This window comes from Mesocricetus auratus, unplaced genomic scaffold (genome assembly GCF_017639785.1).
Source record: "Mesocricetus auratus isolate SY011 unplaced genomic scaffold, BCM_Maur_2.0 Super-Scaffold_100691, whole genome shotgun sequence".
Classification (NCBI taxonomy): domain Eukaryota; kingdom Metazoa; phylum Chordata; class Mammalia; order Rodentia; family Cricetidae; genus Mesocricetus; species Mesocricetus auratus.
The window spans coordinates 4,700,950-4,717,519 of record NW_024429267.1 but is presented as its reverse complement, the minus strand read 5'-3'; the positions used below and the strand labels follow the sequence as shown (position 1 = coordinate 4,717,519).

The following is a 16,570-nucleotide window of genomic DNA, read 5'->3' as shown; positions in this document are numbered from 1 at the left end:
GAAATCTTTCAGCAAACAGGCAGGTATGCAGTCACAAATCAACGAACACACCAAGGCACTGCTAATTATTACTGACTGTGGGATGCTCTGGGGGAGACTGGGCTCAGTCTACTCTGCTGATTGATGCCCCTATCCCCCATATTACCAAGCTGGCTAATTGCAGGAAGTCACATCATTCAAAAGCTGGGGCAAGGCAGGAGTAATGGCATCCTCACGGGGGCCTGGTGCTCCTGGGAATGAGTCATGCCATTGAGAACAATGACTGCTTTGTAATCAGCTCCAGCAGCCTCTGTCCAGCACCACCAGGACCCAGAAAAGCCTCTCCAGGTGTATAATGATGTTTAGCAGGTTCACGGGGTGTCACCAGGACAGCCTGCTCAGTCTGTTTTATCTTAGAGCGCCATGAAGGCAGGACTCAGTGGTGAGAGGATTCTGATGATCTGATCACCGAGCCCCCCCCCAAAGTTCAAGGACAGGAAGTCATTTACATTCTAGTTGGGAGGCAGCAGTCTAGCTTCCAGTGGACCTCTGGCTGGGGGCAGTGAGCACATGGACAGACAAATGCTCCTTTCCCTCCCCTCCTGGAACCTCAATTTTCTTTTCTGGGTAGGAGTGATTAGCCAGACAACAGGGGGAACAGAGGAGGAAGAGTATGAACAAATTCATGACAATGTACACCACTAGACTCTAAACAAGTCCCCAATTAGGTGCACCAATGTGTCCACGAAGTCTGCCAAGTATAGTATACCATCTCAGAAATCAGTGGCTTCAGGACTGGGGACATAGCTCAGTTGGTAGAGTGTGGTGATACTTTGTGATCTAACAAATAAATCTTGCCTGAAGATCAGAGTTCGGAGCTAAGGCACTAGTTAGCCATAGAGGCCAGGCAGTGGTGGCACACATCTTTAATCCCAGCACTCTGGATGCAGAGTGAGTTCAAGGCCACTCTAGGCTACATGTGATTGATCCAGTCTAAAAGAGAAATGGAGCCAGGTGGTGGTGGCTCACACCTTTAATCCCAGTATGTGGAAGTCACACACCTTTCATCCCAGCACTAGGAAGGTGGAGACAGGGAGGGATATGGCTGGGTAGAGAGAGGCATATGAGGACACAGGAGCTCAGAGCATTTACTCTGAGGATTCTTAGAGACAGGATCTTGCCCCCTTTGGTCTGAGGATTTGATAGAAGTAAAGCTTCTCTAGTGGCTGGCCCCTTTACTTCTCTGATCTTTCAGCATTTACCCCTGTATCTGACTCCAAGTTTTTTATTAATAAGACCAGTTAGAATTTGAGCTACAGTAAGTAGAGTGCTTTCCTAGCATGTATGAAACCCTGAGTTCAAGCCTTAGCACTACATAAAATGGTGATGTGTACCTCTAATTCTAGTACTAAGTGGGTGGACGTAGGAAGATCAGGAGTTCAAGGTCAGCTTCAGCTACTTAATGAGTTTAAGTCTAGCCTAGGCTACATGAGGTTCTATCTAAGAACAATATCAGTGGGTTTTTCCTTTCCTGTCTGATCATATTTGTATAGGTAGAACCTGGGACCTGAGAGGAGAAGCTATTCCAAAGTCATAGACCTTCCCTAGTATTCAAAGAATGTCCCTCCAGCAGCCTGCTTCAAGTTCAAGGTTATCCCTACTACATAGCAAGCCAGAAAACCTGCAATACATAAGACTATCTCTTTTTGGTGCTTTTAGAGACAGGGTTTCTCTGCATTGTTTGGGAGCCTGTCCTGGAACTTGCTCTGTAGACCAGGCTGGCCTCTAACTCACAGAGATCTGCCTGCCTCTGCCTCCCCAGTGCTGGGCTTAAGGCATGTGCCACCAATGCCCGGCTCATAAGACTATCTTAAAAACAAATAACAGAAGGAAGGAAGGAAAGAAGGAAGGAAGGAAGGGTGGGAGGGAGGGAGGGAGGGAAGGAAGGAAGGGAGGGAGGGAGGGAAGAAGGAAGGAAGGAAGGAAGGAAAGAAGGAAGGAAGGAAGGATGGAAGGAAGAGGAAACCCTGCTATCCATCTGCTTCCTACACAGTGGAAACCACTGAGCAGCAGCACCCACATTTTGTAGGAACTCATCAGATATATAAAGCCTCAGCCACAACGAAGACATGCTGGATCTGAACCTGTAATTTACCAAGGCTCCTGTCTACAGAGGTGCCAGCCATCCCTTGTTTACCTGGAAGCAACCGTGTAAGGTGAGCGCTCCTTCACAGAGGATAAACAGAACCCAGGAGAATGGGTCCAAGGTCACATGATTGGTAGGTAAGACAGCCAGGATGTGTGTGACCTGGTCACAGGGTTCAATTCCACAAACACTTCTCAAAGTACCATGGAACATTGTCCCTGGGGGGGGTCTTCAGACCAGCTGAGCATAACCCACCCCCAGTGTCAACTTCCCTCCAAATCAAACCTTGTAAAGACCAGCATGATTGATGAGGAAATACAAACAGTGAGCAAACGTGTAGGGAAAATGTTCGCTCTACCTAGTAATCAGACATGCAAATGAGAGCAACATTTAGGAACCATTCTCTACCTATATAATTAGCAAGACTGGGGGGAAAAAAAGCAAGCCAAAACTGTTCTGAACAAGGCGCATGCATATACAACCCGCGACAGCATAGATTTATATAATCCTTTGGGAAAGTGATCTGGCAGCATCCATCAGGAGCCATGAATATATTGTACCCGCTGACCTGGGAATTCACCCGAAGGAAATAATTCAACGGGGCGGCGGGTGGAGAGCAGCCTGTAAGAAGATGCTCATTGCAACACTGGCTGTGAAAATGGGAAAATCCTAATATTCCGCAGGAAGGGAAGGACTGGGGAAACTGGACATGTACCAGTTCCTGCCCTGCTAGGTAGTTGTCTGAAATGAAAATTAAGACGTCCAAGACAGGAAGAAAGTAACATAGTAACAATAAAAGAAAGAATGGGGCTGGAGCTCAGAGGTAGTGAGTGCACCCGTCTCACATGTGGGAGTTGTGTGTTCAATCCTCGGGACAACCCCCCCCCACACTCACACAACAGGCCCTACCCACACACGGAATTAACAGCTGATAGTGCATGCCTGTTATCCCAGCACACAGAAAGCAGAGGTGGGTAGACCTCTGTGATTTTGAGGCCAGCTCAGTCCTCACAGTGAGTTACAGGACAGTTGGGGCTATATAGTGAGGCCTTGTTTTAAAATAAATAAACAAACAAACAAATAAATAGAAAGGAGAATGCAAAACTGTGTATGTGAGCTGGGCTTATGATATTGTGGAAAATATTGTATGCACGGGAGGACAGGGAAGAGCTGAAAGGAGAGGAAGACAGTTTCAGAGTCGACAGTGAACAGACTAATTCCTTTTTCTGTTACTCTTGCCATTATAAACCTCAGAGAACAGCTGCAAGGGCTCTCGGACACAGATTCTATGTCTGAAGGTGACACAGAAACAGTCCTATCCCTCATTCCTGGACAGAGGGTCATACTCCAGATTGCCAGAAGTATGGGGGACCAGGGAGGCTATGAGAGGCCCCTCCCGACTTACCATGAAGCCCGGGGCACATGTGCAGCCCCCGGTGATGCTGTGGCAGTCAGCGCCATTCTGGCAGGTGCAGGGCAGCTGGCACCCATTGCCATAGTAGCCGGCAGGGCAGGACTCATTGCAGAAGTGGCCCGACCAGCCTGGTTGGCAGGTACAAGCTCCAGTGACTGGGTGGCAGCTGAGCAGAGGACAGAAGGGAGAAGAGGACATCCCAGTCAGGGTGGCAACTGTGACTCCTCCTGTGCCCTCCCCAAGTCTAGTCTTCCCATGGTAGTAAGAGCAAAGGACCTCTGTGGTTAAGCTAGCCATGCCTTGTGGTTTACGAGAAGATGCCATGGCCATACATGGTTTCATTAGTTCCTAGACATGAAGGCTCACAGTTAAGTAACTTCCCTAAGTCATTTAGCAAGGTGTATGACCTTAGAACCAGGCCTTCTGATTCCCAAACATGCACTTTTTTTTTCCCTTTTGAGGCCGGGACTCATGGAACCCAGCTTATCTTTGAACTCCCTATATAACTGAGGGTGACACTGAATATCTGGTACTCCTGCCTCCACCTCCCAAGGACTCAGATGACAAATATGTGTCACCATGCCCTGTTCATGCAATGTTGGGATCAAACCCAGGCCTCCTGCATGCTAGGTAAGGACTCTACCAACTGAGCTCCCCACCCCCAATGTATATTCTTTATAAAACTACACAGCCCAAAGCATAGGGCAGTGCCTTACTTCCTTGACTTATAGATACTCTGAAGTCCAGAGTTCTTGTCATTCACCTCTCACCCACAGCAGATACCTAAGGTGGGGACACATGGGAAGGCAACCATGATACCTGTAGCTCTCCATAGAGTAGACTCTTGGTGAACATTGATAGAGTTAAAACAAGACCTCAGGACAGGATGACTCCTTACTGACAATGCCTGTACCTAAGGAACCTGCCACTTGGGCTTCCTTCTGCTCTGTAACAGAGCAAGCCCTTCTCCCTCTTTTATCTGTCTGTCTGGCATCAGGGGCATGACCCTAGAGTGGGCCAGCCTTGACTGACAGTGGTCTGGTCCAGCAGCCAATAGCCATCAGGAGCTCCCGAATGTGGTAATGGCGTGCAGCCCTTCCCAGCCCTACAGCTCATGGTCACCTCCCCACTCTCCACCCCAACATGTCTCCTTTTAAGACCAGGCAAGCACTCTTCACTGCATGCCCACCAGAATCTCTCACACCTGGCATTTGCTTCTGGGCCAGCCCCAGCTAGCACAGCAGAGATGGTGGAAACAAGCTGCTCTGATCCCGGGTCACCTCCTCCCTGCCCTGGAATCTGGCTCAGGTCTGACCTGGGACGGCCTGCAGTGGCTCGCCGTGCTAGTCTTTGTTCCTTGTAAGTCCCACAAGGACAGGGCTTGCTGTCCCTGGGTTGGTGTTGGCTCTCAGGTCCCAGCTCATTTTTACTATTCAGTTTATACACATAGGAATGCACATTGCTTTTACTATATTTAATTATTTTCTTTTTGAGACAGGGCCTCATGTAGCCCAGGCCTTCATCTTGACTTAAGCTTGTTATATAGCTGAGGATGGTCCTGGTCTTTATTTTTTGCATTATTTACTTATATTGTGTGTATGGGCACGTGGATGCCACGACATATGTGTTGAAGTCAGAGAACAACTTGGAGTCAGCTCTCTCCTTCTACCATGGGGGTCCCATCAAGCTTGATGACAAGCAACTTGTCAACTTATCTCACCAGCTCCTAACCCTGCACTTCTGATCCTCCTGCCTCTACCTCTCCAGTGCTAGGGTAACAGCTGTGCATCGTTACCACACCTGGTTTTATACTGTGCTGTAACTCGAACCCAAGACTTCACGTATGCTACGCTACATGTATGCTCTGCTGAGCTACAACCCTAGCCCTCTATGTTTAATTATTTTCTGTGTCTGTTGACTTGTTTGTTTTCTGTCTATCCACTAGGGTTAAGCTCCCTGGGGGAGAGCCCTTGTCTGCCTTGTCACCTCTCAGAGCCCAATGGGGTTCCTGGTGCAGGGGAAGTGTTGACCTCATGGCATGCCTAAATAAACGAATTAATGAGCAGACTAACTGTGAGCAGCCAGCCGGCCTCTCTTCTAGGGGGCCCTGGTGTTCTTGTAGAAAATGAGGGGTGGACTAGAGCAGACAATTCTGGAATGATAAGTGTCAGCAGCTAATAATCACTTCAGAAAATGTTTAGTCTCATTAATCATCCAGTCAAAACAACAATTGGATATTACCTTCGCTCTATCAAAACACGGACGGGCTTTTCAAATGTTGGCAAAGGTTTCCAAACAATCTGAGGTTATGTATCAGGAGACCTAAATATATGCAGATGCCTTGGCCTTGTAATTCCATTTCTAGGAATCTATCCTAAGGAAACAATCGCGGTTGTGGAGGAAGATTTATGCACAGAGATGTTCCCTGAAGCATTATTTATAACAGCAGAAAATGGAAGCAATTTGAATAATAATAAATAATATGTGGCCAGGCTATTAAAGCACCAGGCACCTCACACATATATCTCTTATCTACCACAAACCTGTGAGGTAGGAACGTGAGCCTCCATTTTACAGGTGGTACCCAGAGGCTTTGGGACTCGACCAAGGTCACAGGGATAAGTGAGTGAATGATGGAGCTGAGGTTTGAACCAAGGTCTGGCCTTATTTATCCTATGCTTCCTCTCACCTCTGACAAGAAAGTGCTTGTTAAATGGGTTAGGACTATCCTTAAGAAGGCATGTTAGATGTCAGGGGTGGTGGTACATACTTTTAAACCCAGCACTTGGGAGACAGAGGCAGGCAGATCTATGTTAGTTAGAGGCCAGCCTGATCTACAGAGCGAGTGCCAGGACAGCCTCCAAAGCTACAAAGAGAAAGCCTGTCTTGAAAAAAAAAAGATTAAAGGAAATATCCAAATTATATACAAAGTCATAATTTTAGGGCTAAGGATATAGTTCAGTGCCTGCCAAGTATGTTTGAGGCTTTGGGTTCAATTTAGTACCAACCCCCCAAAAAGAGAAAACAAACAACCCCCCAACAAAACCCCACCACAGGAGCTGGAGAGATGGCTTAGTGGTTAAGAGTACTGGCTGCTCTTCCAGAGGACCCAGGTTCAATTCCCAGCACCCACATGGTAGCTCACTATGTCTGTACCTCCAGTTCCAGGGGAATCTGACACTCTCACACAGACATGCATACAAGCAAAACACCAACGCACATAAAGTAAATAAATAGATCTTAAAAATAAAGCCCATAACAAACAAAACATGAGCCATGCAAACAAATCCTCAAACTAAAACAGAACAACAACAAAAAACAAACAAACTAAAGTGATGATCTGAAATACAAAAATTGTACAGGTGCTGGGATCCAAACTCAGATCCTCTGCATGGACAGTTTTCTCTTTAACTGCTGAGCTGTCTCTCTAAACCCCATTTCTTTCCTTCTTACGCCCCTATAGTCTCTACTCTTGTTCTTTTCCCCTTCTTGTTTCACTTGGACACAGGATTCTTGTAGCCCAGGCTAGACTTTAACTTGCTTTAAAGCTGGAATTTGTTTTTTCCCTGCCTCCACCTCTGAAGTACTGAGATTTGGAATCCAGGGCTTGGTGCGTGCTACCTCTGGGGGTTTGAACGAGCATGGCCCCCATAGGCTCATGTATTTGAATGCTTGGTCCTAGGTGTGGAACTGTTCTGAAAGGATTAGGGGGTGTGGTTTTGCTGGAGTAGGTGTGTCACTGGGAGTGGGCTTTGAGGTTTCAAAGGCTCATGTCAGGCCCACGCTGGCTCTCTCTCTTTCTCTGCCTGCTGCCTGTGGATCAGGATGTGAGCTCTCAGCCACTGTTCCAGCACCATGCTTGCCTGCCACCATGCTTCCTGCCATAATGCTCATGAACTGGCCCTATGAAACTGTAAGCAAACTCCAGCTAAATGCTTTCTGTTGCAAGCTGCCTTGGTCCTGGTGTCTCTTTACAGCAATAGAGCAGTGACTAAGACTCTAGGCAAATACTCCACCAGCTCAACTACATCCCCAGCCCTACAATTCTATTTATAGAAACAGGACATTAGCGCCTTAATTTGATGATATGTTATAATTCTCTAAAAGTCCCTCTGAAAAGGTGTTGAGGAGTGACAACTGACAATTTGGCTTTTTATTTTTGGTTTTTTGAGACTACGAAGCCCCAACTGACTTTGAACTTATGGCAATCCTTCTGCCTGCATATTCCCCTGCCAAGGCTCCCTACCCTGGGGTCACCTGGCTGTTCGGGCAGTACTGGGGGAGGCTCGGACCAAAGTCTGTATCACTGATATTCAGGCTGCCTCCTCTGTGTCAAGTTTCCCTGTTTTTTCCTTTTCCCCAGACACAGATTAATCACTACCTAACAGAACCTGAAAGCTGCACAATGCACACAGCAGCTTCACAGAGTGGGTTTTTTCTGCCTTTCTTTTGCCCTGATGAGATTTCTATCTGTGGCATCTGCTGGCTAAATCAAATCTTTCAAAGGTAATCTGCCATCATGGCTACTGGAATTCATCTATGACAATCCAATTTCGGAGGGAACATTTAAGAGGCCTGACACCAAGACACTGTCCTCAAGGTGAATGCTCTATGGAGGAAGGTGGTCTCTTTTGTGTTTTCACAGAGCCCATAGAGGAAACAAAGATCCCCAGCCCTGCTCCTTCCCAGGGCAACCCAAACCCTCTCGGTGGCAGTTAGCCAGAGGGGAAAGGGCAGGAAGAGTTGGCTGGGGTTGGAGTCCTGTGTGTCCTCAGACAGACCCTGGAGGCCGGAAGCCATCATCCATTCCAAGTTCTGCACAAGTTCAGGAACAAATGAGGCAAGGTTTCCAGTGCCTTCACTCTGTCCTATTCCCAAAGACCACAAGAGAAGTTGCCCCTCTGCTGACCAACAGTGACAGACAGACTGGGAGACAGACACTGAGAGGAGAGGGGTATATATCAGTATTTTCTTAGGTAGGTATAAAGAACCAGCCTGCTTCCATCTTAGACTTAAAGGCCATCTTACAGTAAAGACAAACAAGGTTAATTCCTGTTATGATTAGACCTCTGTTTCTCAAGGATTGGGCTATGCCCTACCTGCTACCTCAACTACAAATGGTTCTGCACTACACATTCCAGGAATGTCAATCATGTCTTTGTTTCAAAAAGTTGTTTATAACCATCTTGCAACCTTACCTGTGTTTCAAAGGTTTATGACCACCTGTGACTACCTGGCTATGACTTCCTTGCTATGCCTACCCCACAATCATGTCATTGTTTCAGGAGGTCTTAGGAGTCATTGCCATACTTACTTCCTGCTCCTGTAACTTTTGTCTATTTTGCCTAGCAAATTCCCCATTTGGAAACCCCCCACCCCTGAGCTATAAAAGCCTTGTTTTCCTCACATCCAGTGCTGACCTCCTGAACTTTGCCCTAAGGGTAGGCAGCCCATGTGCTTGAATAAAAAAAAAACTTGCTTAATTAATTTTTCCATGGTGATTTGGGTTGGTGGTCCTTCTCCCATCTTTGGGATTAACAGTAGATTTGTGGCCAGGATTGAGGGGACCAAACTTCTCTCTCTCTCTCTCTCTCTCTCTCTCTCTCTCTCTCTCTCTCTCTCTCTCTCTCTCTCTCTCTCTCTCTCTCTCTCTCTCTCTCCCTCCCTCCCTCGCTATCCTTCCTTCCCCCTTCCCAGTTTTCTTCTTTTGAAACAAGATCTCATGGTGCCCATTCTGGCCTCCAAGTAACCAAGGATGACCTTGAGCTTCTGGTTCTCCTGCCTTTGTCTCCTACATGCTGGAATTAGGGATGTGTACCACCATGCCCATTTAAGCATGCCAGGCAAATGCTCTACCACCTGAGGCACACCCCTAGCTGCGGGTTTTTGCTTTTTTTTTTTTTTTGTATCCCAAGAGAAGGCTGTATCTATAGTGAGCCAAAGCTTCATGGGAGAGAAAGGCTGAGCTTTGTCCACACATAGGGAGAGGCCTGTATTCTGGGTGCATAAGGACAAAACCAAGAGCAGTAAGGATTCAGGTAGACCAGAGGTTCTCATCTCAGACGTCCTGCTTCCTCTATCCCGCCTAGACATTTGACACTGGCTGGAAACATCTTTGGGTGTCAGAAGTTGAAGAAGGACGGACATTTAGAAGGCAAGTGGGTGGAGCTACCCAGAGAGATGTACTGTTTACGATGAATTCAGTGATGCCTGTCACTGAAGGCAGTAACCGAGGCAGCTGTGACAAAGATGGGCAGGGCAGGGTGCTGGTGCTCTCAGGGGTCCAGGCTTGAGACCAGGCTCTCCCCAGAGAGGTAGTGCTTTGGAGTCTGAGCAGCCTGCCTGGAGCTGGGCTGGCAGGCACCTTCCAAGAACCCATGTCTAAGGAGGGCTTTTGCCTCCCAGTTCCTTGAAACATGACACACGTTAAAGACAGTAAAGCAAATAATCATTAATATTGGATGGGCTGAGATTAGCGATAGAGAAGAGGGAGTCCTTCCAGATTAATAATGCATGGAGGACTCCTTCAGAAGAAAGATAAATTATGCAGGGCACAGTTGCCCAGCAATGGGAGGAAAACAATGCTTTTTAATCTGGGGCTTGAGTGGTGGGGACTCTTCCAGAATGGGAGCCTCAGTAGCCTCCTTGACTTCCCAGCAGGAATGGGGTGTCCCTGTGCTGTCTTCCACCTGTGAACTGTTTTCTCATCCCATACTTGGGACCCTTAGACCTCTCACCCTGTCCTTCAGTCCAGGACAAAGCCTCATTTGGCCAAACTATGGCATACCATTAAGTGTATACCACACCCAACATCAGAGGTTGAGAAATATTAGGGTAGAAATAGATGTCCCTGGCTCTGCTGGGTCCCAACATGTATCCAAATCACCGTGACCTTGGATATGTGCTTATAAGATCATAAAGTGCCACCATGCTGGTCAGGAAAGGCATCCTGGAAGAGGTTTGGCCGACGGAATTAAGTCCATTAGAACACAAAGCAAGTCTATGATACATTACTGGAGGTGCCTAGTATTGGAAGACTATTCTAGAAAGCACCTGGTGTCTGTGAATACTGAGATTCTGAGATCCTAAAAGCACTTGGGCTTCCCTCCTGCAGCCTGGCCCTGCCCTCTGGATCCACTCCATGTTTGTTGAATGGATAACAAGGCACAGAAAATGCTCGAGTCATGCATAGACCAGCTGCCTTGGCTCTAGGCTCTCTCAGTCTTGTTCTCCTCTGAGATGCCACCAAGGAACCTATTCATCTAAACTGATACATCCTGGGATGCCCTGCTTGCTATGATGGGAGGCTCCAGGGTGACTTGTGAGAAACCAAACACGGAGGTGAAGAGGGGCCTTCTCTGCTGGCTATCTTCAGTGTCCGCTGTCTGGGCTAGCCTGTCTACCTGGGATGCTCACAGTCCAGGAGAAAGGCTATTCCCCACGCCATACTGTCCTGATAGCAGGCAGTCAGATATGGGCAGTGAGACATCTCTGGGACTGACAGCCCCACTAACTAACAGAATGCAGGGCAGCTGGGGTGGTTAGCAGGAAGGAAAGGGATGAACTTACTTAGGTTCAGTCCTTTCTGGAAGCAGGAGAAAGACTAACTACTATCCACATATTTCTAAGGCACTCTAGGCATAGAGGCCAATCTCTGTCCTTCCTGTTTTCCTACCCAGCCAGAGCCCTCTGGATCCTGGCATGGGCTTTCTATGGCTCCAGCTTCAGGTTAGATGCTCAGGGTGAAGAAGAGAACTCTCCAAGATAGCATACCAGACACCATGCTATGAGCCTTATCACCCCGACCCATCCTGACCCCCAGAACTTTCCAGTCCTAGCCCCCCCCCCAAATTCTGTCGGTCATTCCCATATGAGGCTTGAGATTGACCCATTGTGAAGCCCAGGCAGCAGGACATGGTGAACAGGTGGCAGGTAACCTAAGGTCTGGTCCTAGTCCAGCTCGGTGGCATTAGTTTTCACTTTTTATCAGAGCCATCAAAGCCATGAAGGCTCAGCTTCTCCCAGCTGGCTGACCGGCCACTCTGGAGGGGAGCCACAGCCTGGGAAGCCTTTCTCCATCATGGGGGCCCACCCAGCCCCAGCCCCAGGCTTACCTGTCCACAGCTCATACCTGATAGTGTTCTCAGTGTCGCAGGGACAGGGCAAGGTGCAGCCTGGGCCATGCAAGCCCTCAGGGCATAGCCGTTCCCGGCAGCTAGGGCCCTTATAGCCAGGCTCACACTCACAGGCTCCTGTGGTTGGTGAACATTGACCTCCGTTCCGGCAGTCACAGCGCTGAGAGCACCGGAAACCGAAAGTTCCAAAGGGACATTCTTCTTGGCATCTGTGGGAGAGCAGAGCAGGATGGAGCTGTGGGTCAGAGCCCTTACTTGCCTTCTGGATGCATCTTCACAGACCCTTCCTCACTTGGAATACCTGGTGTGTCCCTAAAACTTCCAGTCTCTCCCCCACCCCTGTTTCCATGGGAACTTTACCCCATGTCTCCTTAGCAGCCAGGATGAGCTCCGTATTATCAGTGTCATGGTGCAACTTTGTTTCTTTTTCATTGTTAAAACTGTGATAAGGCTGGGTATGGTGGTGCATTTCTATCCTAGCAACTTGGAAGGCTGAGGCAGGGTGGTGCCTTTAACTTTGGGCCAGCTTGGTGGGTTCCAGGCTACCTGTGTGATTGTGATTATTGTGTGACTGAAGTTCTCTTAAAAAAAAAGTATGATAAAATGTGTATGCTGATCCCAGCACTGGGGAGGCAGAGGTAGGGGCATCTCTGTAAATTCAAGGCCAGCCTGATGTACAGAGCAAGTTCCAGGACAGGCTCCAAAGCAATACAGAGGAAACCCTATCTCAAAAAAACAAAACAAAACAAAATGTGGGTGTACACTGTGGTTTGAGTGTTTGTTTCCTTCAAAATCCATGAAGAAATGTTTTGTAATTGATTGTATAATATATCAATTTAATAAACATGAATATCTATATTTAAAGAATCTCATATAGACCAGGCTGGTTTTAAACTATCTATATAGCCAAGGATAACCTTGAACTTCCCATTTTATCTTTCCACATCCTGAATGCTATCATGCCTGGTTTATGTGGTGCTAGGGATGTTTTTGTTTGTTTGTTTTATTTGAGACAGGGTCTTACTCTGTAGCTCAGGTTGTTGTCCTAGAATTCACTATGTAGCCCAGGCTGGCTTTGAATTCACATCAATCCTCCTGTCCCATATTCCTGCCTGCTGGGATTACTAGTATGTGCTTTCCCATGTTTCAGGCAGAAGCCTCTCTCTTCTGTGCTGTGGAGTCATAGGGTTCCTCTCCTTGGGGTGGAATTTCCCTTAAGTATACGTCTCTTCTTCCTTCATCAAGCTGCACACTCCCAAAGACTGGCTATTTGCTTTACTGGGATCTGAGAACTGAAGGCAGAGGCTAGCTCTCTCTCTCTCTCTCTCTCTCTCTCTCTCTCTCTCTCTCTCTCTCTCTCTCTCTCTCTCTCTCTCTCTCTCTCTCTCTTTCTCTCTCTTCAGTCAGTCAGTGAGTTCCCAAGGTGGAGGACAGGCGCTTTTTGTGTTGTGTGAGCTCATACAGGTAGGTCCCTGAATTCTGAATTCTGGGAATGCTCTAGCCTTTAGGCTAGTAGATGGTAATCTTTTGTGTGACCTCTGCTGGCTTGCTGGCTTCCCGAATGCGCTTCAACAACTCTTGCTGCAGTCCAGGTTAATTTCTCAGGTGCTACAAACTTACTGGCACAGCAACTGAACCTTGGGGAAAATAAGGGACTACCCTGGGGGCAACCTGTGCCTCTGGGGTTGGGGACTATCTATTTCTTAACTCTGCTTCAATGATACAGATGATGAAGAACTGACCTAAACTTCTGATGGGCCACTTCCTCATCAAAACATGAACTAGTAACCCCCATCAGGTTGTTTGAAGATTAAATAAGATAATACGAGGGGCTGGAGAGATGGCTTAGCAGTCAAGAGCTCCAATTTGACTTACAGGACCTGAGTTCCGTTTCTAGCACCTGCACTGGGCAGCTCACAACCACCTGTAACTCCAGGTCCACGGGATCTGACACCCTCTTTTAGTCTTCTCTGGCATTTCACTCACATGTACAAAACCCATCTCCATACACATGGTTAATTTTTTAAAATGGGTATAACTATCCAGAAAGGCAGCCAGGAGACCATTATTTGTTGTTACTCTTAAATAAATTTCCTAACTGCTGATTCACCTCGCCAGCTTTTATTAAATGTTTGTTACAGCAGGTCTGACCCTCTTGCTTTAGATTTGGGCATGAAAAGGCTCAAAAAAGAATTCTGGATGTAACAAAAGCACAGAAGTAGTTTAATTATTACTTGTATGGAGGTCAGAGGTCAGAGGACAGATGTAGAGTTGGTTCATGTAAGTAAGGTAAACAATCTGAGCTTACTTCAAGGTTTTGAAAACCCACAAGTCCCTAAGCTCAAAAAACTAACAATGTTTGAGCCCAAAGACCTACCAATTCCTGGACTTGAAATCCCACCAATTCCTACTCTGAAAATCTCTACCCTGGAAAACTTTGCCTCCAAGAAACCCTACATAAGCCTGCCTCCCATTCATAATTCCCTGCTGCTTTTTACCAGAGCAGAGGCACCCACCTCTTGTGTCTTTCGCAATAAATCTGTTGTGTGGGGTTTTGTCATACAGTGTGATTTTGTAGTATTTCTTGACTCCAGACTGCCAAGACACTTTTCCCCTCAGAGCTGTAACACTTGCATTGGGGAAACCATCCCCCTCAGAGCTGTAACACTTGCATTGGGGAAACCATCCCCCTCAGAGCTGTAACACTTAGAGCTGTAACACTTGCATTGGGGAAACCATCCCCCTCAGAGCTGTAACACTTGTACTGGGGAAACCTTTCCCTCAGACCTGTAACACTTGCATTGAGGAAACCATCCCCCTCAGAGCTGTAATACTTGCACCAGGAAAACTTTCCCCCTCAGAGCTGTAACACTTATAGTGGTGAAACCTTTTCCCTCAGATCTGTAACACTTACAGTTCTTCCTTTCGCTTTTGCATGTCTTCCAGGGATGGAACTCAGGTCATTGGGCTTTGAGGAGCAGACAGGCACCTTTATGTGCTGAGCCATCTTACCAGCCCCCTTCCCCTAAGATTGATACTTTGTGTTTAAGTATGGCCTTGAACTCCTGATTATTTTACCTCTACCTCCTGAGTACTGGAATTACAAGCATGAACCATCAAAGCCTGTTTACACAGTACTGGGGTTGGAACTCAGGTCTTTATGCATGCTAAGCAATCACCCTACTGAGATACATCCTCATTTGTTTATTTTCTAAATGTACCCTGTGCTAGCTAGTTATTTATCAACTTGACACAAGACACCTCAATTGAGAAAATTTCTCCTAAGATGGAACCGTGAGGCATTTTATTTAGTGGCTGATGGGGGGGGCAGCCCATTGAAGGTATGACTACCCCTGGACTGGGTAGTCCTGGGTTCTATAAGATAGTAGACTGAACAAGTCATGAGAAATAAACCAGTGAGCAGCACTCCTCCATGGCCTCTGCATCAGCTCCTGCCTCCAGGTTCCTGCCCTGCTTGAGTTCCGGCCCTCACTGCTTTTGATAATGAACTGTTATATGGAGCTGTGGGTGAAATAAACCCTTCCCTTCCCAAGTTGCTACCCACTATTATTCTTCATAGACATTCTTCCTCATAGACAGGGCAGGGAAAGTGTGGTCATGCTGAGAGGCCGGTGGCCTAAAGTGAGGACAAGTGGATACCCCAGTAGACTTGGGAGGCAGCATTCTGTATGGGGGGATTGAGAGCAGCCAGAGCATTGGGGACTAGCCTTGGCAACTAGAGACCGGGTGCCCTTGTTTCTGTCTTTGCTGTACTGTGCCCAGAATGACAAGAGAGCAGGAGAGTGATTGGGATATGGCTTTAGAGCTCCCCCAAGGGGTATGCTACAGGGCTATTCCCTCCCAGAGCCATTGTGTGAGAGGACATGAGAAAGATCAAGGCTGCCATGGGATGCCCCTGACCTATGGGACAGGAACAAAGGGAGGGTGCCTGGGGGGGAAGCGTAGGTGGCAGGCAGGAGAGAGAAAGGAGGAGCTGAAAGGGAGGAAACTGAGGTAGAGAGCAAGGAGCAGGAGCAGCTAAAGTCTCACTGTCTAAACTGCCAGCCCCTGCTCAGCCTCCAGGTTTCTCCACAGACCACTGAGCTCTGCAGGTCTCAGAACTCTCTGATGTCAGGAGAGAAACTCACACCAGGAGATACCTCTTCCCTTGCACTGGAATATCCCTGCCCATGCCTGCCCAGCACAGATGAAGCTGCTGTGAAGGGAGTGTCCCACCTGGCTGTATTCCAGGGGAGGGGGCACTACATCCACATTCCCAGTAAAAAAATCTAGAAATGAAATGTTGACAACCTAATCCATTTCCATAATCAGTCTCTTTTTTACTTTTCTTCCTATTCACAATTTAAACAACTTATTTATTTAGAGATCAAGCAATGACTGCTAATGAATTTTACACAAAGCACACTAATAACCGGCCCATGGAACAGGAGGGTAATCACAGCAGGGATTAGCTTTCTACTTAAACACCCTTCCTTCCCAATGTATCAATCTAATGTGTCCGATAGTGCCATTAACAACCAGATACATTGCTCAATTAAATTACAAGTTACGTTTCGTGTTTAATTTGAGCTGGATCCTGCCTATCTGGGGAGACCTGCGTTATTATACCCACTTGGTTTTAATATGCTCATGATAATTTGGGGTGGGCTAATGCAGCTGTCACCTACAAAATTAATGGAAGCAATTTTACAAAATATTAAACACCAGGCAGCCTGTTGAGGCGGGAAAGCCAAATGCTCAAGGCGCTCTGCATGAACTCTCCTGAGGCGGTTGGGAAGCAAGCTGGAAGGTCCATGATTTTGGAGATTTTCTCTTCTCTGGGATGAGGGGTGAGACTCCAAGAAGAGACACTTGGGATTATTTCTGCCCTTGGTG

General features: G+C 47.3%; 1 protein-coding gene across 20 annotated transcripts in view; it reads right to left on the bottom strand.

The window, feature by feature from the left end:
• Megf11 (multiple EGF like domains 11) overlaps positions 1–16,570 on the bottom strand; it is a 311,453-nt gene that overhangs the window by 41,761 nt on the left and 253,122 nt on the right. For all 20 annotated transcript variants that reach the window (XR_005874712.1, XR_005874713.1, XR_005874714.1 and 17 more), the window contains 2 exons: positions 11,671–11,883; positions 3,531–3,705 (listed from right to left, as the gene is read on the bottom strand). Coding sequence is in view for 17 of the 20 variants with exons in the window: in XM_040739711.1 (XP_040595645.1) it covers positions 3,531–3,705; positions 11,671–11,883 (388 nt within the window). In the remaining 3 variants the exon portion in view is untranslated. The remainder of the gene's footprint in view (positions 1–3,530; positions 3,706–11,670; positions 11,884–16,570) is intronic.